The sequence below is a fragment of the Sus scrofa genome, chromosome 1, assembly GCF_054392235.1.
Source record: "Sus scrofa isolate SSC_HxYL_T2T_F1_AM1 chromosome 1, Sscrofa_HxYL_maternal_Yorkshire_Landrace_v2.0, whole genome shotgun sequence".
Classification (NCBI taxonomy): Eukaryota; Metazoa; Chordata; class Mammalia; order Artiodactyla; family Suidae; genus Sus; species Sus scrofa.
The window spans coordinates 286462931-286486479 of NC_139383.1; the positions used below are offsets into that span (position 1 = coordinate 286462931).

At 59.0% G+C, this 23549-nt stretch overlaps 2 protein-coding genes across 16 annotated transcripts in view; one reads left to right on the plus strand and one right to left on the minus strand.

Annotated features, from left to right (window-relative positions):
• Positions 1 to 6655, minus strand: part of REXO4 (REX4 homolog, 3'-5' exonuclease) — a 10207-nt gene extending 3552 nt beyond the window's left edge. Inside the window, exons 1-4 of the mRNA XM_003353698.5 lie at positions 6271 to 6655; positions 4372 to 4736; positions 1245 to 1382; positions 918 to 1111 (exon numbers count right to left, since the gene is read on the minus strand). Of these exons, the coding sequence (XP_003353746.1) occupies positions 918 to 1111; positions 1245 to 1382; positions 4372 to 4736; positions 6271 to 6495 (922 nt within the window). The 5' untranslated portion in view covers positions 6496 to 6655. The remainder of the gene's footprint in view (positions 1 to 917; positions 1112 to 1244; positions 1383 to 4371; positions 4737 to 6270) is intronic.
• A 50-nt stretch (positions 6656 to 6705) lies between these two features.
• ADAMTS13 (ADAM metallopeptidase with thrombospondin type 1 motif 13) overlaps positions 6706 to 23549 on the plus strand; it is a 34037-nt gene continuing 17193 nt past the window's right edge. For 8 of the 15 annotated variants that reach the window (XR_002338120.2, XR_002338114.2, XR_014830244.1 and 5 more), the window contains exons 1-15: positions 8841 to 9041; positions 9368 to 9434; positions 11088 to 11263; positions 13209 to 13292; positions 13554 to 13678; positions 13800 to 13946; positions 15992 to 16132; positions 16774 to 16936; positions 18030 to 18134; positions 18829 to 18980; positions 19075 to 19138; positions 21270 to 21396; positions 21859 to 22007; positions 22184 to 22304; positions 23096 to 23176. Coding sequence is in view for 10 of the 15 variants with exons in the window: in XM_013987089.3 (XP_013842543.2) it covers positions 8943 to 9041; positions 9368 to 9434; positions 11088 to 11263; positions 13209 to 13292; positions 13554 to 13678; positions 13800 to 13946; positions 15992 to 16132; positions 16774 to 16936; positions 18030 to 18134; positions 18829 to 18980; positions 19075 to 19138; positions 21270 to 21396; positions 21859 to 22007; positions 22184 to 22304; positions 23096 to 23176 (1801 nt within the window). In the remaining 5 variants the exon portion in view is untranslated. Of the gene's footprint in view, positions 6816 to 8840; positions 9042 to 9367; positions 9435 to 11087; positions 11264 to 13208; positions 13293 to 13553; positions 13679 to 13799; positions 13947 to 15991; positions 16133 to 16773; positions 16937 to 18029; positions 18135 to 18828; positions 19139 to 21269; positions 21397 to 21858; positions 22008 to 22183; positions 22305 to 23095; positions 23177 to 23549 lie in introns of those variants that run through there. The other 7 variants (XM_085000638.1, XM_085000659.1, XM_085000679.1 and 4 more) reach the window with 6 other exon arrangements.

Genomic DNA, 23549 nt, shown 5'->3' on the forward strand with positions numbered 1-23549 from the left:
GAAGCTCCAGCTTGACCCCTAGCCTGACAACTTCCATATTTCCATATGCTGCCGGTGCGGCCATTAAAAAAAAGGAGGGAGGGAGGAACCCAGACTCATGCTTGGTGTCTTTTCAACTGGAAATGCAAACAAGGAGTGGGAGTCCCCTGCCGCAGATGTTGAGAAGCCTGGCTCCAGACCCTGGGCTCCGGGTGGCCCTGCCTGCTCTCTCGGAGCGGACCCCTCGGGGCCCCCAAAGGCAAGGGCTGCAGCACAGCACTCATGCCCAGTGGCTGCCCGCCCCTGATCAAGCAGGCCCGGCAGAGCCTGGATGGAGACATGGTCAGGGCTGGGCTGCCTGTGGGCCCAGTGCGGGGAGCAGAGCCAAGGACAGGGGGCCTTTAGCCTTGGCCTCCAGGGTCTCCTGGCCCCAAATCTCATGGCCTCCCAGGTGCTTCTTGGTCCCTGGGCCCAGCCTGTCCCCTGGCAAAGCCTGCGGACTTGGCCCCGTCCAGAGCCGGGCCATGCTCCTCGCCTTTTAGGGTCACCTCCGGCTCACACCTGCTCCCCTCTCCCAACCCCTACAACCTACTCCCGAGACCACCACCAGAAGGAACCTGCTAGAAGCCGGGCCAGACCGGCCTCATGGCTCACCACCTCCCAAGTCTTCGCACAGGCCCGAGGCCCTCCAGCCTGTTCCGCCTCCCCAGCCCCCTCCCCACCCCACCCCACCTCCTTCCTCTGTCCCCACGGCCAGGGGACTCAGAGCAGCTCGGGAACCCTGTCCTAAGGTCGAGGGGCCAAGAGACAGCGAGGCAGACGGGTGGGACGGGCACAGAGCCAGCAGAACCCGTGCGCCCGCGGGGGAGGCCCCATGGCCGGAGGGGGAGGGAAGCAGGCGGGGGCCCCCCCGCCTCGGAGACGGGCTGGGAACCCACCCTGCGCCAGGTTCTCGGGCCGGATCCCACTGACCGCCGTCCTGTAGTCGGTCACCGGCTGGGTCGGCTTCACGTACTTGTCATAAACACACTTCCCGAACTGGTTCACCAGAGACACGCGGGCCAGCATGCTCTCGTCCCCCTGGGGGCCCACGCCCACCATCTCACAGTCCAGGGCCAGGGCTCTCGTCAGGCTGCAGGGGAACCAAGGGTCCGGCTGAATCCAGGCCAAGGGACCCGGGTCTCAGCAGGGTGCCGAGAGGGGCTGCCCGGCCCAGCGGGGGAAGGGGAAGCAGCTCCTTCCTGAAGACCCCCGGCCCCACGTACCCGTCGAAGGCCCGCTCCTTGACCAGCGTGACACCGCTCTCGCTCTGGCCCAGCTGCTTCCGGGCCACCTGGGCCGCCTCGGGGCCGAGGGCCGCTTCGATGTCCGCAGGGTCCACGTCATCAAACCAGATGTCCGCTCTGGGGGGCGGGGAGAGCAGCCGGAACGAGAACTGTCAGGCCCCGGCCTGCGCTTCCTTTTCTTTGGTGGCCGCACCCGTGGCAGACGGAAGGTCCCGGGCCGGACCGAATCTGAGCAACGCCAGATCCTTTAACCCGCTGGGCCCCGGGGACCGAACTCGCACCACCACAGCGACAGCTGGCGAGCCCCCTGTGCCAGCAGGAACGCCACTGCGTCCTTTTTAAGTGACCAGGTACGGTCAAAACTCAGGACCGCAGGGCGACCCAAGGAACAGGACACAGGTGTAACGGCTGCGGACGTTTCTCTTATTTACAACGCGGGTAAACAGGGTGACTGGAGAAGGTCAACAGACCCCTCCCTGCCCGCCCCCGTCCGAGGACACTGCTTCCTGGGGGAGGTGTCTTTCTGGCTGAGCTTCAGCGGCACTTCCTGAGAGCCCCCCCCCGGGCATCCGCTCCCAGGTCTCCCTCGCTGGGTTTGTGCAGACCACACGCAGGGAGGTACAGACACGACCCAGGGCACCGCCTGACCCCTCGAGAGGGAGGGACTGGCACACTGACGTGTACACAGCAGGCAGCCAACCATTCTTTCCCGGAACCTAGAGCCGCACAGCCGGGCGGACTGACAGACACGCCATGCCCAGCCGAGCCCTCCCAGGGCCGCACTGCCCTCTGGCCCTGCCCCGAGTGCCCAGCCCAGGGCAGCACCTCACAGACCAGCAGCAATGACCACACAGCCTCAGGGAAGGTCAGGAGCCTGCCCGCCCCAAACCGCCCAGCTAGCAAGACGGGGGATCCGGTCCAAAGTGGGGGTCTCCCTGACTCCGGCGTTCCTACATCCCACAGTGGCTGCCGGGGGCCTGCGATGCTCCAAGCCCTGTTCTGGCCGTGGAGACACAGCAGGTCTGAAGCGGGCTTGGGCTTCTTTATGCCGACATCCCAGGGGAAAGGAACGACAGAGAACAGACAGTGCCAGGGCGAGGGGACGGAGGCGCCACCCGCCTCGGCCTCCTTAAGGAGAGGCCTGCAAATGGCAGAGTGGAAGGGCTGGGGCTCGCCTTGTCTCATGGAGACAACGAAACTACAACCAAGTGCTGAACAAGCCTCAACCAAAAAGACTGAGAACTGCTAAAAAAGATACCCTACTCCAGAAGACGAGGGGGGCCACATGGAGATGGTCGGAGGGGTGCCTACGCGACATGAGCAACCCTATACCTCCAGGGCGTGCAGCCCACAGACTGGGAAGTGACTGTATCGCAGAGGCTCCCCCGTGGCAGGGAGAGTTCTGAGCCCCACATCAGGTTCCCAGGCCTGGAGATCCGGCACTGGGAGAAGGAGCCCAGGGGCATTCGGCCTTGGGGGCCGGTGGGGCTTGTGCTCAGGAGCTCCGTGGGAGTGGGGGAAACGGAGCCCCCGCTCCTGAAAGGCGCACACAGGCTCTCATGGGCACCGGGTCCCAGGGCAAAGCAGAGGCTCCACAGGAATCTGGGTGAGATTGGCCTGCGTTTCTTGGGCGATCTCCTGGGGAAGCAGGAAAGCAGGGGTGACAGTGGCTCATTGTGGGGGAAGGACACTGGAGGCAAAGTTCTCTGGAATATTCGTTGCTGGCACGCGTTCCTCTGGAGGTGGCCATTTTGGGAAAGTCTGGCCCCACCCATCAGGGCTGAGAAGCCCCAGGCCAAACAACAATCCAGGTGGGATCACAGTCCCACCATCAGCAAACAGACTTCCTAAAGACCCCCAGGCACAGTCTCCTCCAATCTCACCCAGAGACAAAGCCCCACTCGCCAGAGGGCTAAGAATCAGCTCCACCCACCAGTGGGCAGGCACCGGTCCCTCCCATCAGGAAGCCTACAGCAAGCCCCCCCCTTCAGCCACAAGGGGGGCAGACGCCAGAAGTGAGAGAGGCTATAACTCTATGGTCTGCAGAAAGGAAACCACACCAAAAATCTATACAAAATGAAAAGGTAGAGAATAATGACTCAGATAAAAGAATAAGAAAGAACCCCAGAAAAACAGCTATGTGATCTAGAGGTTACCAACCTCCATGACAAAGACTTTAAACGAGTGATATTAAAGACGATTCAAGGTCTTGGGGATAAACTGGAGGCGGAGGCTGATAAGTTACAAGAAATATTGATGAGATGGAAGATGTACCCACTAAGCAAGCAGAGATGCGGAATACAGTAACTAAGATAAAATACTCGCTAGAAAGAACCAACGCAGAACACAGGAGGCAGAAGAACGAATAAGCGAGGTGGAGGACAGGCTGGGGGAAATCACTGACCCAGAGCAGAAAAGAGAAAGAAGACTGAAGAGAACTGAAGACGGTCTGGGAGACTCTGGGACAGCGTTAAGTGCACCAACATCCGTGTTACGGGGGTGCCAGAAAGAGCAGAGGGGGAAAGGGACAGAAAGAAGATTCGAAAAGAAACTAGCCGAAAACTTCCCTAACATGGGAAAGGAACCACTCCCTCAAGTCCAGGAAGCTATACAGGAAGTACCCTATAAAACAAACCCAAGGAGGAACACCCCGAGGCACATGTTAATCAAACTGACCAAAACGAAAGACAAAGAGAAAATGTTGAAAGCAGCCAGGGAAAAGAAACAGATGACACACAAAGGAACCCCGATAAGGTTATCAGCCCATCTTTCGGCAGAAACCCCGCAGGCCAGAAGGGAGTGGCACAGCATACTTAAAGTGATGAAAAAACCTCCAACCAAGATCACTCTGCCCAGCAAGGCTCTCGTTTCAGATGTGAAGGAAAAATCGCAAGCTTTACAGATAAGCCAAAGCTAAGAGAATTCAGCAGCACTAGACCAGTTGCATGACAAACGCGAAAGGAACCTCTCTAGGACAAAAGGCCACAACGAAAATCAAGAAAATGAGAAAATGAGAAATGAGGAGAAAGGCCTCGGCGGCTGCGACCGTGCTCAGGATGAGAGGCTGAGGCAGTCCCCACAGCCACACTGGCCCACGGGCACTTACTCGGTGGGCGCGGCTGGCGGTAAGGGGGCAGTCACCTCCTTAGCTTTCCGCTTCTTATGCTTGACGTCTCCTCGCTTTGGAGAAATGTCGCCACTGGTCCTTGTCTTGGCTTCCTTCTCCCTGTGCTGAGCCCGCCCGCCGGCCTGTGTGCGAGGGGCGGGCCTCTTCCTCTGCGTCGGAAGTCGCGGTGAGGGCGCAGCGCCTCCGCTGGCCTCGGGAGCTGTGTTTTCTGTCCCCACCTCGCTCCTCTCTGCTCTGTCTGGCACCGCTTTTCTGCTGGGCTGGGCCCTTTGGGGCTGCTTTCTGGAATTCAGCCGAGAGGGAACGAGAGACTCCTCCAGGGCCTGTGACTTTGGTTTCAGCAGCTGATGGAACCCAAAGAAAACACGGGACACATTTTAATTCAAATGTCACACACAAGAGATTGAAAAACTCGTATGTATGTGTGTAAAACCGACCTGTTTTCACATTCACAGTTACTTTAGAGTCAATTCCCTCACAGATCAGCCGACAAGCTGGGCCACTGAAGCCGCTTTCTTGATCAGACTTCCTGGTTTGCTACTGCTGTGAGGGTCTTGGGAAGGCAGGGTGTGCCCACAAGACACGGCTGTGCCCTCAGCATGGCCATTCTCAATACGGTTAAGGTCCTGCCACACAGCAACCAGCTGAGATGAGGGATGAGGCTGCTTTCTACTCACCCGTTTCTCTAATGTTTAAAGAAGAGAAATGTGGAGTTCCCATTGTAGCACAGGGGGAACGAATCCAACTAGTAACCATGAGGACGCAGGTTCAATCCCTGGCCTTGCTCAGTAGGTTAAGGATCTGGCACTGCCATGAGCTATGGTGTAGGTGGCAGACGTGGTTCAGATCTGGTGTTGCTGTGGCTCTGCTGTAGGCCGGCAGCTACAGCTCTGATTCAACCCCTAGACTGGGAACCTCCATATGCTGCAGGTGTGGCCCTAAAAAGCAAAAAACAAAAAAATTAAAAAGAAGAGAAATTTACTTTCTTGTAATAAACGGAGAAAACGCAAGGTTTTTCCCACAAGAAACATCCTTCTGCCTGCTTAACTTTGCTTTACTTTCTTGAGAGAAAGACCTAAGACTACAGTTCAAGAAATCAGGGAAGCCAGGGGTTGCCAGATGGAATTTCATCATCCTGTGTGTCAAGACAGGAGAATTATTATCTGGACAGCTCTTCTCTGTTCTGACTCTGGGACTTTGAGGGTCAGTAGCAGCAAAGGGCAGAAACGCACATCTGACCCAGTGACTGCATCCCTCAGTCTGCCGTCCACTAGCTGTGACACTGGGCCAAGTTCTTAAACGCTGCCTCCACCCCCTTTCCTAGAAAACAGAGGTGATAACAGCAGCTACCTCCGAGGGAGGTGGAGAGAGTGCAGGAGGGAGGCACAGGGAGCAGCACTTAGCAGACAGAAACCTGGCCCTAACTTTGGGCCACTGATGCGGAGAAAGGCAGCAAGTACCACGTGACATTCAGAACAGGGACTTGGGCATCTGACTCCTGGCTCCACTGGCCCAGCTGCAGTCCTGGACAATTTACTTAACGTTTCTGGCTCTCTCATCTGTAAGATGGAGAGGAACGACCAAGGCCTCTACCTCACCGTGTCCCTGCGCCTGGTGAAATAAGAACACACGTGGATCACCCAGCAGCGACTGCACGTTTAAGAGCTCAGCACCTGGAGGCAGCTGTCATCTATTAAAGACCCGGAGTGTAGCTAGAATCCTCCGGCTCAGGTTCCCGCTCCGCTCTCGCCCCGAGCTCGCCACCGCCTGTGAAAGACTCCGAGCACCGACACAGCGCTCCCTCCGGCCTGCCTCCGCAGCTCCCGGGGCCCCGCAAGCCCTTCTCCTTCTCTCCACTCGGGGAGGCCCTGCCCTTACCTCCCGCAGAACCTTCCAGTTTTGGGAAAAGTCCTCTGGTGCCTTTGGAGGCCGCACCGCGACCCCTCTGGGGTCGTTCCCCGGCTTCGTGCTCGCTTCTCGGGCTTTGTTCTTCCAGAACCTTTTCTTTCTGTTTTTCTTCCGACTCGGCTTCTTGACGAGCCCGGGCTCAGGCGCCGGGTCGCCCGGGGCGCGCTCGGGGGCCAGCATCCTCGCCTTCGCCATCGCGGCACCGACCCGGCCCCCGCGCCCATCCACGGCGGCGCCGCCGCGGCCCCGGAGCCGGGCTCTGCCCGCCGAGCACGGGCCCCGCCGCCCCTAACTCGCCGGCCCGGGGGAAAAACACCAGCGCTCCAGACCCCGGAAGCCGCCCCGCGCGCGTCTCCGCACGTGCGTCCCGGTCCCCGGAAGCGCTCGTCTCTCCGAGGCCGGCTGGAAACCCGGCCCTCGCCGCTGGTTCCGCGCGGCCGGGAGCGGGGCGGAGCTCTCGGTCCCCCAGAGGAAAACGGCCGCCAGCCCGGTCGGCGGCCCGGGATCAGGTTGGGGTAAGCGCGGGAACGCACCGAGAGCCCACGCGGGGCAGAGAAACGCGAGCGCCGGAAGGGACCGAGGGGGCCGCCGTCGTTGTAGCGCCGCTGCTGGGCCGGCGCAGCACTGGCGCAGGCGGCCGCCAGGGGGCGCTGGGCGGCCGGGCCTGGAGCGCCGGAGGCGGAGCCCAGACTCCCCCGGCTTTGCGACGGGAGACGGAGGCTCAGGGATGAAAGGGGGTCCCCAGGTCGCCCAGCCTGCTTTACCAAAGCCATAGGGCTGCCATTTCCCATAACAAAAACGAAGCATTGCATTTAGCGTTCTCTGTTATTTTAACTCACGAGCACACCTGCCTGGCCCTGACTGTACCTCGTAAATAACCTACATTAGAACTCTGCACCCCGAAGCTTCGGTTCCGGTCTCTGTATGTGCCTGGGAGCCTCTGGGGAAATACAGGTACTAAGTCAACAATCTTGGAGAGCAGTAACTACAATCAAGATGATAAAATGAGGTGCTGGGTTATGAGGCCCCCAAACAAGATGCAAGATGCCCAGAAAAACAGGAATTTCAGATAAAGTCTACTTTTTATAAATATGTTTCATATAATAGCTGCAGTATTGGGGGCATACTTAACACACACACACACACACACACAAAATCCGGAGAGTTCCTGTTGTGGCACAGAGGAAACGAATCCGCTAGTGTACATGAGGATATGGGTTTGATCCCTGGCCTTGCTCTGTGGGATAAGGATCCAGCGCTGCCGTGAGCTGTGGTGTAGGTCACAGATGCAGCTCGAATCTCCTGTTGCTGTGGCTGTGGTGGAGGCTGGCAGCTGTAGCTCCAATTGGACCCATAGCCTGGGAACTTCCACATGCTGCAGGTGCGGCTCTAAAAAGGAAAAAAAAAAAAAATCCATTGTTTATCTGAAATTCAAATTTCACTACTGTCCTGATTTTTGTCTTCTAAATGTGGTACCTTCTCTCCCTGGAATGGGTGGGGCACTTAGATGGTGCCTAGAAGGAGGTGCCATTTGAGCTGAAACTCGATTGAGCAGACCAGCGGCCAGAGGGAACAGCAAAGCATTGGATGTATTTGAGGCATGAAAGGCAGGCTGGTGGGGCTACAGGTCTTTGGGCACAGGGGGGAGGGATGGGGAGGCAGGCAGAGGGCCGGACAGGGGCCAAACCTTGGATTATAGGGCCTCTGAGGCTCAGGATGGAGTTTGGACCTTTTCTTCTAAGGAGAAAGGGGAGCTATGGATTGTTTTGAAGAGGGGGAGTGATGAAATGGGATGGGGGGGTGGGAGAGAGGGAGAGCAGGCAGCCCTGTTGGGAGCCCATTCCAGTTGCCCAGGCCAGCGAGGAGCAGCCTGGATTGGGGCCACGTGTCGGTTTGGGTCTGTGGGAAGCGGTTCCAGGGATGGAGTTGGGAAGGCACGCCTTTAGTTGGGGTGGAATGCCTGCGGGAGGTAAAGGGCGGGGCAGGGAGTGCCTCACACCTACTGACCCTGAGGCTGCAAAGTGGGCCGGCCCAGGTGGATGGGCAGGTGCGTCTTCCCTGGTACCCAGCCTGAGGAGGGGGCTGAGGCAGGCAGGGACCAAGGCCGATTCTCACCCCCACCCCCACCCCCACCCCATTAGCCATCCACTAAGATGGGAGAGGCACCCCGAAGGTGGGAGAGAGTTGTATGAATCTTACAAGTGGAGCGGACCTCGGGTGGCCTGTGATGCTGAGCGCAGTGGATGCCCCCAGCCGGGTTCTGTGACTGGCACAGACCAGGCAATCGCGGAGCGGGAGGGAGTGAGGACAGGAGACTGGAGACACAGATCCTGGGGAGCAGGGTTCCCAGAGAGCAGGCGGGGCGGTGCCTCAGACTGAGCCAGGGTACTCCCACATGGGTGATGAATCCCCTCCCCCGCTCCGGGCTCCCAGGCGCAGGACTGCAGCTCTGAGCCAAGGCCAGGTTGCGGCAGGAGGAGCCTGCAGGCCGCCCAGCCCCGTGGCCCCTGCCCTGGGAGGAAGTGCCGCGAATAAACACTGCCTAATCGTCCAGCGCAGCGGGTCTGTCACACTCCCGCCGCTGACCAGATCTCAGCCGCCAGGCTCTCCCGCCCCCCGCCGGGCCAGCAGGCTTTCTGAGGATGAGGGTGAGAGACCTTCGCCTCCGGGGGCGATGCGTGCGAGGAATCCTCACGTCTCTCTTCCTCCTGGGCTGCTGGGGGCTCTCCCGTTTCCCGCAGGTGGGTGGATCCACGGATGCGGTGCCAGGCCCCTGGGAGAGGAGGGGGCTGCCCAACAACCCTTGGGTGGAAGGGGAGCAAAGCTGAACTTGGACTTCAGGGGACTGAGTGGGCTCACTGGACAGGGGGTTGGCCTAGCGCCGTCCCCTGGGCCGGCAAAGAGCAGACACCGTCTGTGGTCTACGCGGACAAAGACGCGAGTGGCCAGCCTGCCTTCGCATCCTGGGGCGCATCTCTCCCCACTCCCCTCTGCCCCCTCCTGGCCTTGTCCCTCTCCCACCTCCCCCTCTCCCTCACCTCCCCTGCTCATCTGCTCTGGCTTCCAGCTATTTCTTCAGGCTTTGGAGCCGGAGGAAGTGACTGCTTACCTTGGCCCTGCTGCCGCCTTGGAAGGTACCTGTCCTGGCATCGTCGTTGCAAAGGGAGTGTCTCAGCGCCTGGGGCATCTCACCACTGGGTCAGGGGGCTTGGCTCCTGGGTGGCTCTGTTGGGAGGAGGTCAGAGCCGTCGCTGGCGTCGTCGTTGCCCCGCTAATGAATTCCATTACTTCCTGCCAAGTCGATAAGACTTGGTCTGGGTGTTCTGGGCTGAGCTGGGGCTCTGACCCCGGGGTTCTGCTCAGTATCTCCAAGGAACAGTCACTAATTAGCTGGGCCTCCTTTGGGCTGACTGATTTTCAGGAACTCTTGCGGTTTCTGGCCGGGGCTGTAAATATTTATCTCTTCTGTGAGCGACGAGATGGGCGCTCGGGTCCAGCTCCAGCCAAAGCCTTTTCCTGTCACTCGTGGGCCATGTCTGTGGACTCTTCCGTGGCGCCAGCCCCCTTTCCCAGCAGGGCCATTGGTGAACTTGATCCAAAGGCTGGTGGGGATGGGAGCAGGGCGGGCTAGTGGTCAGGGTCGAGAAAATCGGGGATGTCCCACTGGTGGCTGGTTTCTTTGCGGTCCGCGTCAGATACACACTGACCGATGCCGGGGGCCGTAATGGGGCGGGCAGTGCTGGAGGCCGGTGGCTGATCGTGGGGTCTGGGGGCTGGGAACGTGTCTATCTCATCTTCCAGGTCCCCGAAGCGCTAGGAGACCACAGCCTGGGGTCCCCAAGTCTCTGGGGGCCACCTTGGGGTGAGGGGGAGGAGGGCGGGGTCGGCCCTGGGCTCCTGCTTTCCACTGAGGCTTGCACCTGCCTCACCTGTCGGGGTTCAAGCCGTTCCCCCGTGTAACAGGTGTTGCAAGGCGAGGCTGCTATGCCGAGCTCTGGTCGGGTTCCCCAGCATCGAGCTGGGAGGAGGTGGACTTAAACCCAGACTCCGGGCTCTAGGCCAGGCCTCCTCCCCACCGATTCTCCCCAAAGGAGAACGTGTCTGCTTTGGGGGCAGGTAGACCTCCCGCCTCTGAGCGGCCCTGCACAGTTTGCAAGCTCATTCACAGTCCCGTGGCTTGAGCCTTGGCCCTAGGTCGGGGGTCACTGATGGTTCCCACGCTCTGGGTGGGAACCTGGAGCCCCAAAGATGAGAACTGGCTGCCACGGGCCTGCAGGATGGCTCCGGGGCTGGGCTGGATGGGGCTTTGGTGCGACCAGAAGGACATAAAGCCACGCAATAGCTCCCTCCTGGGCCTTGTGCTGCTCTGAAGCACCTAGTCAGCACTGGGACCCGGGCCGAGGGGTAGGATGAAATGTCCCCCCACCCCCCGCCCCGCCCAAGGTGGCTGTCCGGGCCATCAGTCATATCAGTCGCCCCATGGGTGACATGCCAGAGCTGGGGACCGCTCACTCTCTGAGAGCCTGGTTGTCCAAGGAGTCGAGAAGGCCACCCTGCATCCGTTCGTGGGTGTCTGAGGATCTGCGGGCACCGAGAGCCCAGCTCCAAGTGGGCCAGGGCGGAAGTGCCCCACCCGGCTCCCCTGTGTGTGGGGTGCGGGGCAGGGCAGGCCCCCTCAGGCTCCCCACCTCCCCTGTGACAAAGCTGGGGCTTGGGCCACTGTGATTCCAGGCTCAGGAGCCAAGGGTGATGGAGGGGCCTGGCCCCACCTCTGGCCTGCTTTCCAGGACCCTCGCCGTCAGCCTCGCCACCCACCTCGCCAGGCCGCCCTCCTGCCCGGCGCCTCTGGAGACGGGCTGCTGGGAGCGTCCTGCACCTGGAGCTGCTGGTGGCTGTGGGTCCCGATGTCCAGCAGGCTCACCAGGAGGACACGGAGCGCTACGTGCTCACCAACCTCAACATGGTCAGTGCTGGCATGGGGCACAGGCTCTGTGGGCGACGCTGACTCAGGAGAGGGCTTGGGACCCTGGTGGCACTGTGGTCGCCCTCAGGAGCCTGTGGACGCAGTGCCCCATACCCAGGGCTCGTGCAAAAAGAGTCAGTGGGCTGGCTTCTCTGGTGGGTATGGACCTGAGCCTGGGGTCACACGTGGGGCTCAGGGCCTGGGGTGGGAGAGGTGTGGCCTGTTCTTATCTGCCCTCTACACACTGGGCAGTGCCCCCCACAGCCTCTTTCTGCTTTTGTCCCTTCACCTGGCCTCGCCCCCCCATCGATCTGTGGGCACCTCAGTTGGCCCTGCCCAGGTGCCCAGCAGGGCTGCACCCCGCTGGGCTTTCTCAGCGCCCGCATGTCTGCAGGCCTCCTCTGCACTTAGCTTTTAGGGGTAACAGTGGGGTAGGAAGCCCAGCTTCCATCATCTCAGAGACCAAGAGGCAGCCCAGAAACAGGTGACCGCAAGGCACCTGATGACCCCGTTTCCCTGATGGGCTGTGCCTGGCCACGCGCATGTTCACACATGAAACACACAGACACACGTCTTCCAGGCCACCAGGTCAGTGTCCGCAAACATCAGGAGATTAATACGACCACTGGCGGCAGGCAGGGCCAGAGTTGCTCCCCTGGTACGCTGGCCTTGGAGGGCTGGGCAGCTGTCCTAGAATATGGGGTCCTTGTCCCCAGCCTCACGAATGCCCACCTCTTTGGGGTTTTTTGTTTTTGTTTTCGTCTCTTTAGGGCTGCACCCGAGGCATATGGAGTTTCCCAGGCTAGGGGTCTAATCAGAGCTGTAGCTGCCCGCCTAGGCCACAGCCACAGCAACACCAGATCTGAGCCACGTCTGCGACCTACACCACAGCCACAGCAACGCAGGATCCTTAACCCACTGAGCGAGGCCGGGGATCGAACCTGCATCCTCATGGATCCTAGCCAGGTCTGTTACCCCTGAGTCAGGATGGGAACTCCCTGCCCACCCCTCTCGGATAAAAGGAAAATATCCCCCAAACACAGAGCCCCGGGCACTCTGACCCCTCTCCTTTCCCAGGTGTTCTCTGGGTCTCCCACCCCAAAGGGAGGCTGTGTCCCAGATGCTACACCCACGGGCTCCCAAACCCTGGGAAAGCTGGTTCAAGGCCCGGGTCAGCCTGCTTGGGTCTCCACCTGCACGCCCAGAAATGGCACATATTCAAAGTCATTTGAAAGCTGTGGTTTTCAAGCTTTGGGAGGCCCTCCCCCACCTCGAATGTGCTGGAATTTGGTAATCAAACCACACTTCCTCTGGTCATTCGACATGTTTTATGAGGACCAAGGGTGGCCAGGTGGTAGACTGTAGACGGGCGCCTGCCTACATGGTGCCAGGCATGGTCACGGCCAGTGTCACGACGGGGCACCCACCCTGTGCCCGCTGCATTGTTCTTAAGTCTGCTGACAGGCTGGTGCAAACAACCGCGGTATAAGTCGAACAGAGCTGGCACCTTGGCAGACGGACCACGAGAGCCTGGCTGGGGGCGAGTGGGGGGTGTTCTCATCGAGGTGCCTGGGAAGGGGCCCACGGAGCGGGAGGCGGCCCTCGGGTGAAGGGGGCAGAAGTGAGAGAGGTGTTTTGGGGAGATGGGCGGAGATGAGAGAGGACAGGGTGCGTCCAGTTGAAGAGAAGCCGTGTTGGAGTCAAAGCGCCTTCTAGACTCATGACAATTATACGCAGTCCGTTGTTTCGAGGTTCTGGGTGTTGGCTGGCCTTCTCGAGCTGTGAGCAAAGGGGGGCCCCCAGCAGATGCGGCTGTCTCTGTGGTGGCTCCCAGTCCCAGTAGTGGCATTTTGGGTACCCCTCCCCTCAGCTGATAGAGTCTCCAGGCTTCCCCCGCCCCGCCCACGGTGGACCCCGGCCCACCTCTCTGCCTGCCTTTGCACAGGGGTCAGAGCTGCTGAGGGACCCGTCCCTGGGGGCTCAGTTCCGCGTGCACCTGGTGAAGATGGTTATTCTGACACAGCCTCAGGTAGGCGCTGGGCTGGGCACCCAGCCCCCTGGGGAACCTGCTTCCGCCCACTTGAACCTGTGCCTGTGGGTGCCCACAGAGCAGCAGGGGTGAGGGCAGGGCTCCCCTCTTCCAGCTCTGCCCTGGCACTCAGCCTCTGTCTCCTCATCTGTAACGTGGGACAGGAATCGGGCTGTTACGGGGCTGACCGAGATGCTGGCAGCGGGAGCACCCTGCTCGGCGTGGGTCCCCTGAGGGTGCGCTCTGTGGCTGGTCCTCCAGGATGCTCCGAATATCACAGCCAACATCACCGCATCCCTGCGGAGCGTCTGTGAGTGGAGCAGGACGGTCAATCCCGAGGATGACGCAGATCCCAGCCACGCTGACCTCGTCCTTTACATCACCAGGTACCCAGGCTCCCCGCCGGTGCCCCAGCCGCCCTGGGAGCCGCTCCCACTCTCTGCAAAGGTGGCCCGGCGGCGGGCAGGCACCTCAGCACTGCCCAGGTGTCTGTTCTTTCTTTCTGAGGTTTGACCTGGAATTGCCCGATGGTAACCGGCAGGTTCGGGGGGTCACCCAGCTGGGGGGCGCCTGCTCCTCCTCTTGGAGCTGCCTTATCACAGAGGATACTGGCTTCGACCTGGGGGTCACCATCGCCCACGAAATTGGGCACAGGTACGAGGCCCCGCCCCCGTCCCCAGGTTCTGGGCAAGGACCTGACCTGGGCCCCGGGAGGGGAGGGTGTGGTTGGCAGTGGTCCCTGGAAGAACCTGCTAGGAGGCCACACCCTCAACCCCAAGGGACTAGGGACTGACACTTCCTCATTCCTGAATGATTAAATGAAAAAAATTTTTTTTTCCAAAAAATAAGCAAAGCACACTTAGGAGTTAAAAAGTAGTTCTCAGGGAGTTCCCGTCGTGGCGCAGTGGTTAACGAACCCGATTAGGAACCATGAGGTTGTGAGTTCGCTCCCTGCCCTTGCTCAGTGGGTTGACGATCCGGCGTTGCCGTGAGCTGTGGTGTAGCCATGAGCTGTGGTGTAGGTTGCAGACGCAGCTGGGATCCCGCGTTGCTGTGGCTCTGGTGTAGGCCAGTGGCTTCAGCTCCAATTCGACCCCTAGCCTGGGAACCTCCATATGCCGCAGGAGCGGCCCAAGAAATGGCAAAAAGACCAAAAAAAAAAAAAAAAGAAAAGTAGTTTTTGTAGGAAATCCAGGTGAAGAAAAGACAGGCCTAAAAATTATCCCAAATCCCAGCACTTAGACATATACCGTCTATCTCTTCTTTACACGCACATACGTAATTTTTTATTTGCAAACTTGGGATTATGCTGTACAGTAGTTAACGGCCCTTTTTTTTTTTCTTTCCTTTTTGGCTGCCCCGAAGCAATGGAATTCCCCGGCCAGGGATCAGATCTGAGCCGCACGATGGCCGATTTCTCGCCACAGTGGGAACTCGTGGTTCCTGCCTTTTAATGTAATATTATATCCCAAACATCTCCTCCAGGTCTTTTACAGAGTATTTTTTTTTCTTCTTCTCTCTCTCTTTTTAAAAACTTTTGGCCACCTTATGGCATATGGAGTTCCTGGGCCAAAGCTGCCGTTGCACCCTATGCCGCGGCGGCAGCAAGCCACTGTGCTGAGCATCGAACCTGCGTCCTGGTGCTGCAGTGACACCGATCCCATTGTGCCACAGTGGGAACTCCTATAGTAGGTTTTGCTACACATGGCAGTTTGTTTAATAAATATATAGTTTGTTTCCAGCCTTTTCCTGGTATGTAAATGCTCTACTTCAGTGGGCAAACCTGTGCTCCCTTTATTTACCTAGTGGTGGGTTTCTTTCCGTTTTGATTTTTAGTCTTTGAATTATGAAAGTAACACCTGCTTGCTGGAAAAATTCAAATAGCACAGAGACTGGTAAAGTGAAAACTTAGTGTCTGACTTCCCTGTGTGCCAGCCCTCTCTCCCACCCACCCCACCCCCACGGGCCACGCTGGGGCTTCCACCCCCACAGTGGTCCAGGCACCACAACTCCTCCATCTTTCTTGTTTGGAGAGAAAAACAAAGGGGAATTGAAAACAACTGCCTTCCATTGCGGAGCAGAGATATTCTTCTGAGGTCCCACCCTTTCACTGTAGCACATTCAGTATTTTCACAGTGAGCCCCCCCAGGACAAGAAAGTCCCAAGGCGCTCCCTTGAGCGCTGTCTTCCCAGATTCCCAGACCTCAAACATCGTGGATGACTTTGGCTTGCACATTTTTAATGCCTTTTTTTTTTTTTTTTGGTTTTTATTTTAAGACTGCATCGGCAGCATATGGAGGTTCCCAAGCTAGGGGTTGAATCTGAGCTGTAGCCGCTGGTCTACGCCGCAGCAACAGGGATCTGAGCCTAGACTGTGACATACACCACAGCTCACCGGCAACACCGGATCCTTAGCCCACTGCATGAGGCCAGGGATCGAACCTGCGTCCTCACGGATGCCAGTCAGATTCCAGATTCGTTTCTCCCCAAAAGCCTTTTTGATATGTATTAGCTGAAAGAGTCAGGAGCCACCTGGCCGGCCCAGAGCTCTTTCGGGCGGGAAACAGGCTGGGTGGCCGCGCGACGCGCCCCATGCCTGGGTTAGGTGGTGGCGGGCCCTAGGCGACCCGGCCTGGCGACCGGGCCCAGAGGGAGGGGACCGTGGCCAGCCTGCCACCCTTAGCGCCCCGCCTCCGCAGCTTCGGCCTGGAGCACGACGGCGCGCCCGGCAGCGACTGCGAGGCCAGCGGCCACGTGATGGCGTCCGACGGCGCCGCGCCCGCCCGAGGGGGCCCCACGTGGTCCCCCTGCAGCCGCCGGCAGCTGCAGCGCATGCTCAGGTAGCTGCACCCCTGACCCCGGCCCTCCCTACGTCCCCACCTCCCCTTTGCGCGCCCCCCTACTTCCCGTCCCTGGACCCACCCCTCCATTTACCCCGCACCCCCCGCCCGGTCCATTCCTTGTCCGCTCCCATCGCATCCCTGCGCCCACCTCTCCACGGAGCCCCACTGCGTCTCAGGAAGCACTCCTCCATGCCGCCCCCCACCTCCAGCCCCAACCGCCTCCGGCCTTGACCGCGCCATCCTTTCAGCATCCACTTCTCCATCTCGGCCCTCCCCCCAACCTGCCCACCCAGCCCACGGTCCACTTCCTTCCCGCCCCGGGGCCACCTCCCTCCTTTCCCTCCCATCCCATTCCTGCACCTGACGCTCAGTTGTCCCCGCTACACTCCCACCCCATCCCAGACTCACTTCTCCAACCTCCCGCACCCCTTCATCGCCCCCCCCCACCCCCGCCCCGGCGCCCAGGCTTGAGCCTTGTCCTAGCCCAGGGTCGCCTAGACGAGGCGGGTGGGGTGGGGGGTCACTGCCGGAGAATCCCCAACCCGCTCACCGACCCTGCTGCTCCAAACGCCCTCTCCTCCCGCCTCCGCTCTGCCACCCGGTGCCCACCCCGGGCCTGAGCCTTGGCCTCGTCTCAGCGCAGGACGCCCGCACTGCGTGTGGGACCCGCCGGGGCCGCAGTCCTGGGCCGCGGGCCGCCCTCCCGAAGCGCACCCTGGCCTCTACTACGGCGCCGACGAGCAGTGCCGCGTCGCCTTCGGCCCTACGGCGGTGGCCTGCACCTTCTCCAGGGAGCAGCTGGTGAGTCTAGGCGGGCATAGTGTTTACAGCGCCCCGCCATCCACACGGGGGACGCCCTCGGCCTGCCGGTCCCCCCGCCCCCGCCCTCCTGTGCCTTCGGAACACCTCCCCCTCCCCCCCCCGCCCTCCTGTGCCTTCACACCCCCCCCCCCCCCCCCGCCGCTCCCCCGCTGACTGGCCAGGCCACCGGTGCCTCTCTGCCTCTGACCTTCTTAGTTTTTGAGCGCATGTTTTCCTTTATACTAGCTCCACAAATTTTGTAGAGCTGGCCCTGGCAGGGCCCTTGAGCCTATGGACCTTGATCCTAAATAGGCAATTACGGAGGTCTTCCCGCCCAGGGGGAGCTGGAGGGCTTCCTGGAGGAAGTAACCTCCAAGCTGAACCCTACAGAAGGAGTGGAAACCTGGAAGATGCTGACGGGGGTAGGCACCCCAAAGACACACTTCCTCCAGGGCCGGACCCGACTTTCAGGCACTTTTGCCTTGCTGACCCCTTCCACCATACAAATTACTAAAATTACATCTTCGGGGTTTTTGTTTGTTTGTGTGTTTTCTTTTTAGGGCCACATCCGTGGCATATGGAGGTTCCCAGGCTAGGGGTGCAATCAGAGCTACAGCTGCCGGCTACACCACAGCCACAGCAACATCAGATCCGAGCTGCCTCTGAGACCTGCACCAGAGCTCATGGCAACGCCGGATCCTTAACCCACTGAGCGAGGCCAGGGATTGAACCAGCGACCTCATGTTTCCTGGTCGGATTCATTTCTGCTGCGCTACAATGGGAACTCCCATCTTAGCGTTTTTATGAAATGTCTGTTTTACGTGTGTTGTTAGGAATACAAGTATATTAACTTATGTATTAGAACATTTTCTTTGATTTAGAAGATCAAGTTTTTCTTCCAATTGTCAAAGAAATGAACACGTTTTTGTGGGTCCTGGTCACTGTCCCCATTCCTGATGCAGAAGTCGGCTGTGGCCGCTCTCTCCACCTACCAGTGCCCAGTGCGCTGGCTGTGTCACTGCGTCCTGGGGTCTGACAGGGGCAGTTACGACTGGGCAGTGGCCCTGAGCTGGCCCTTTGTCTCCCCTCTTAGGACATGTGCCAGGCTCTCTCCTGTCACACAGACCCCCTGGACCAGAGCAGCTGTAGCCGCCTCCTCATTCCTCTCCTGGATGGGACAGAGTGTGGCGTGGGGAAGGTCAGAGCTGGAGTGAAGGAGCGCGTGTGCGTGTGCGTGTGTGGGCGTGTTCACATGTGCTCTGGCAGACCTGCAGCCTGGGAGCCCTCGTCCTGGGACAGGGGACAGGAGGGCCTCAGGAGCTGGAGGTCTCGGACCACCTGGCCAGGAGCCGAGGGCAGCAAGATACAGAGGGCACCCAATACTTTCCCTGCCCCCTACAGGTGGTTTTTCTAGATTCCTGCAGCGGACAGTAACATTGAAAGGCTTGCTCAGGACTCTGTGAGGGCGGGCGACGGGGGGATCCAGGGCCCCCCTCTTGACCAGGTGTTTCGAGCACCCACCCCAGGCACCGTGTGGAGTCTCGTTTCCTCCTCCCTGGAGACTGGAATGGTGGGGTCACCCTCCCACCTCCCAGAGCAGGTGGAGGTATCACGTGACCACATGGCTCTGCTCCCTTATAGCCTGCGCTGTTCACCTGGCTTCCTGCTACCGTGCACCCTCTGGGCCTCTGCCCTTCCCCTCTGCTTTGCGTGGCCAGACCCTTCCTCTGTCCGACGGGCTGGTGGCCTGCCCTCCTCTGTTTAGCATTGGCTCCCGAGCAGGATGGGGTGCGTGCCTGCGTGTGTGTGTGTTGGGGGTACTTTGGGTACTGGGGTGTCTGCGGGTGCGGGGTGCCCTGGGAGCAGGACATGGCGCTGTCCTTCTCTTGCAGTGGTGCTCCAAGGGTCACTGCCGCTCCCTGGCGGAGCTGGCCCCCGTGGGGGCAGTGCACGGGGGCTGGTCTAGCTGGGGGCCCGCCAGTCCTTGCTCCCGCTCCTGCGGAGGAGGCGTGGTCACCAGGAGGCGCCAGTGCAACAACCCCAGGTACTCAGCAGCGGGCACTGGAGGCAGCCAGCTTCACATTCCGTGGTCGAGTTGGTGGCCGCCTCTCATCCCTCTGCCTTGCGGGCATTTTCAGACCTGCCTTTGGGGGGCGCTCGTGCGTAGGTGCTGACCTCCAGGCTGAGATGTGCAACACCCAGGTAGGCCTGCTCTCTCGGGCTGGGGAGGGGGTGAGGTCACAGCAACGGCCTGGAGGAGCCCAAGGACAAGGGCACTTGTGATTTGCGGTTCACACAATTTTTTTAAAAGGCACGGACATAGTCAATGTTTATAATCAGCCTTGTTTTCTGAAGTTGGGGCCTCCCACCAGCAGCCTGGCTTTGCTTCTTGTTGCTGGGGTAGGCCCTGCCCTGTGCCCTTTACATACTCTCGTGGAGTTCTCCCATCAGCAGAGGAAGGCACCCCACTGTACAAGCAGGAACGTCAGGTGCAGCCTGGAGCTGGGCCCAAACCGTCTTCTTTGGGAATTCCCGTGGTGGCTCAGCAGTAACAAACCTGACATAGTCTCTGAGAGGATGTAGGTTCGATCCCTGGCCCTGCTCAGTGGGTTAAGGATCTGGTGTTGCCATGAGCTGTGGTGTAAGTCACAGACGCGGCCTGGATCCCGAGTTGCTGTGGCTGTGGTGTAGGCTGGCAGCTGCAGCTCTGATTCGATCACTGGCCTGGGAACTTCCAAATGCCACGGTGTAGCCCTAAAAAGACAAAAGAAACAAAAAACCCACTTTTTTTTATTACTCAATTAATTTGTTACATTTATAGTTGTACAATGATCATCACAATCCAATTTTATAGGATTTCCATCCCACATCCCCAGTGCATCCCCCCACCCCCCGAAATGTCTCCTTTGGAAACCAAACAGTTTTTCAAAGTCTGTGAGTCAGTATCTATTCTGCAAAGAAGTTCAGTCTCCTTTTTTTCAGATTCCACATGTCAGTGAAAGCATTTGATGTTGGGGTTTCACTGTCTGGCTGACTTCACTTAGCATGATAATTTTTAGGTCCATCCATGTTGCTAAAAATGCCAGTATTTCATTCCTTTTAATGGCTGAGTAATGTTCCATGGTGTATATGCACCACATCTTCTGGATCCACTTCTCCGTCAATGGACATTTAGGTTGTTTCCATGTCTTGGCTTCTGCAAATAGTGCTGCAATGAACATTGGAGTACATATGTCTCTGCGAGTCGTGGTTTTCTCTGGATAGATGCCCAGGAGTGGGGTTGCTGGATCCAATGGCAGTTCTATGTTTAGTTTTCTGAGGACTCTCCATACTGTTTTCCACAGTGGTTGCACCAATTTACAATCCCACCAACAGCGTCGTAGGGTTCTTTTTTCTCCACACCCTCTCCAGCTCTTCTTGTTTGTAGACTTTTTGATGATGGCCATTCTGGCTGGTGCAGGGTGGTACCTCATAGCGGATTTGGTTTGCATTTCTCTAATGATGAGTGATGTTGAACATCTTTTCATGTGTTTTTTGGCCATCCGTATGTCCTCTTTGGAGAATTCTCTGTTTAGATATTGTGCCCATTTTTTGAAGGGGTTGTTTTTTTGGTATGGAGCTGCAAGAAGTGCTTATAAATTTTGGAGATTAATTCCTTGTCAGTTGCTTCATTTGCAAATATGTCCCCCCATTCTGTGGAAATCCCACTTTTTTTTTATGGCCACACCTGGGCATATGGAGTTCCTGGGCTAGAGACTGAATCTGAGCCATAGCTGCCACCTACACTACAGCTGCAGCAACGCCACATCCTTTAATCATCAGCACGGGGCCAGGATAACACCTTGCCTCCTCAGTGACCTGACCTACTCACTGCAGTCAGAGTTTTTTTTTTTTTTTTTTTTTTTGTCTTTTTGCCATTTCTTGGGCCGTTCCGTGGCATGTGGAGGTTCCCAGGCTAGGGGTCGAATCGGAGCTGTAGCCACCGGCCTACGCCAGAGCCACAGCAATGCGGGATCCGAGCTGCGTCTGCAACCTACACCACAGCTCACAGTAACACCAGATCCTTAACCCACTGAGCAAGGCCAGGGATGGAACTGGCAACCTCATGGTTCCTAGTCGGATTCATTAGCCACTGAGCCAAGGCGGGAACTCCCTGCAGTCAGATTCTTAACCCAACCAGGGGAGCTCCCAATCCCCGCCCCCGTCTCCCCCCTCGAGCTGTAGGGGGCCTTGCTGTCTCCCAGGGGCAAGGACCCTCTACCCTAGCTAGACCCGCCCCCCATGCCCCCTGCCCCTGCCCCTCCTGTGCCTGTCCTCTGCCTCCTCCTGCCAGGCCTGCGAGAAGACCCAGCTGGAGTTCATGTCCCAGCAGTGCGCACAGACCGACGGGGAGCCTCTGCGCCTCTCCCCGGGCAGCACCTCCTTCTATCACTGGGGCGCCGCCGCGCAGTACAGCCAAGGTGGGGCGGGGGGTGGGGCCTGGGGAGCCAGGCATGAGACCCTCGGGCTGGGAGCAGTCACTGGGGGCCGGCCACCATCACTCTGAAGCTGTTGAGAGCGGGCTCAGACTTGTGTCATACCCGCCATGCCTCCCACGCCAGCTGGACCCCTTGCTAGCCGGTCTGGGTCTCCGTCTCTGCATCTGTAAATGGAGCTAAGAGGGCTAGTTCCAGCTTGGGTGGTCGGAAGGAGCGATGGTGCAGGGAAGCACTGCGCATGCTCAGAGTTCCGTAACTGTTATCACGTCGTGATGTGATTACTGCCTCTGGAGCGGGACAGGTGGAGAATAAAACCCTTGGCTCAGATGCAAAGGGTGAAGCGAGATGGGGGGGCGAGTGGGGAGGGCCCACTCGATCACGCTTCACGGCGACTGGCCTCCCCGCCCCCTCCCATCCCGAGTCCTCGTCCTTCTGCTTTCCCAGGGGACACTCTGTGCAGACACATGTGCTGGGCGGTTGGCGAGAGCTTCATTGTGCGGCGTGGGGACAGGTTCCTGGACGGGACTCGGTGTGTGCCCGGCGGCCCCCGACAGGACGGGACCCTGAGCCTGTGCGTGTCAGGCAGCTGCAGGGTAGGTGATGCTGGGGGATACAGGGTGGACCTGGGAGTCAGCCAAGGGTCAAGTGCCTCGCTGTGACCTTGGACAAGTCACTTAAGCTTACCTCCTGAGTGGCGTCAGAAGCTGCACAAACGCCCCATTTGGCTGTGACATCCCCAGGATCTCACCTGCCACTCTCCTTGGCACAGACGTTCGGCTGTGACGGCAGGATGGATTCCGGGCAGGTGCCAGACATGTGCCAGGTGTGCGGCGGGGACAACAGCACGTGCAGGCCACAGAACGGCTCTTTCACGGCTGGAAGGGCCAGAGGTAGGGGCCTCCCTGGGGGTGAAGGGCCGGGCTCCAGCCTCCAGGGAACCCTGCAGCCCAGAGCCAGAGTGCCAGCTGCCGCCGTGGCGGGACCCACATCCTCACCTTGAACCCTGTTAGCCAGCCTCCCATGAGGCTCGGATTTGGGTGGTGAGGCTGCTGCCCATCACTCCCGGATGCCCCCTGCAGCTGCGAATCAGAAAAACTATGGACCTTGGGAAATCTGCGGTGGGCTGGCCTCTCCTCTCCTGCTCGAGGAATCTGAGCTGGAGAGATGCGATACTGGAAAATCTTTGACTTTGATCTATTTGTAAAAGAGGTCAGGGAATTCCCGCCATGGTGCAGTGGGGTGGGTGGCATCTCTGGAGTGCTGGGACGCAGGTTCAATCCCTGGCACAGTGGATTAAGGATCTGGCATTACCGCAGCTGCGGCTCGGGTCTGATCCCTGACCCGGGAACTCCATATGCTACAGGGTGGCCAAAAAAACCCAAAAAACCAAAAAAAAAAAAGAAAAAAGAGGTCAGGTCCTTTGCAGAGTCAGTCGAGGAGCTGTCCCCACACTGTACCCAGAACCTGGCATCTAGTCCCTCCTGGCTGGGGCAGTGTCCCCACTGATGGCCTCCAGCCTGGCTTTGATTGCCTCCTGTGACAGGGGGCTCACTGCTGCCTGAGGCAGTCCCATTGCGTTGGTAGCATTCGGTGCTGAGGCCCTTTTATCTGTCCGGCTGGCATCTGCCCCCTCGGACTGTGATGTAAGCCACCTGAGTGCCCCCCTTCTGCTTCCTCCTAGAGTATGTCACCTTCCTGACTGTCACCCCCAACCTGACCAACATCCATGTCATCAACCACAGGCCTCTCTTCACGCACCTGGGTGAGCTGGCTGGAGGATGCCCACCAGGCTAAGCCAGGCTGTGAAGGCAGAGGGCACAGCCCCAAGATGCCTTCGCTTCTGATGCCAGCTGCAAGTTGGGGGAGGGGTCCCCAAACCACCCTCAGTTGCGTGATTCACCAGGAGGATCCCAGAACCTAGAGCTGTTACACTCCCAGTTATGGCTTAGCACAAGGGGAGATGACCAAACCAGACACAGGAAGAGACGCCTGGGGCAGAGTCGGGCACCCGGTCGTGCCACCACGCGCAGGGCACTGCCCACCCAGCGAGCTCCCCTGAGTCCCGAGTCCCGGTCTTAGTGGGGCTCCATTACAGTAGATTGATTGAGGGCCTGGTCCATTTCCCCCCTCCCCCC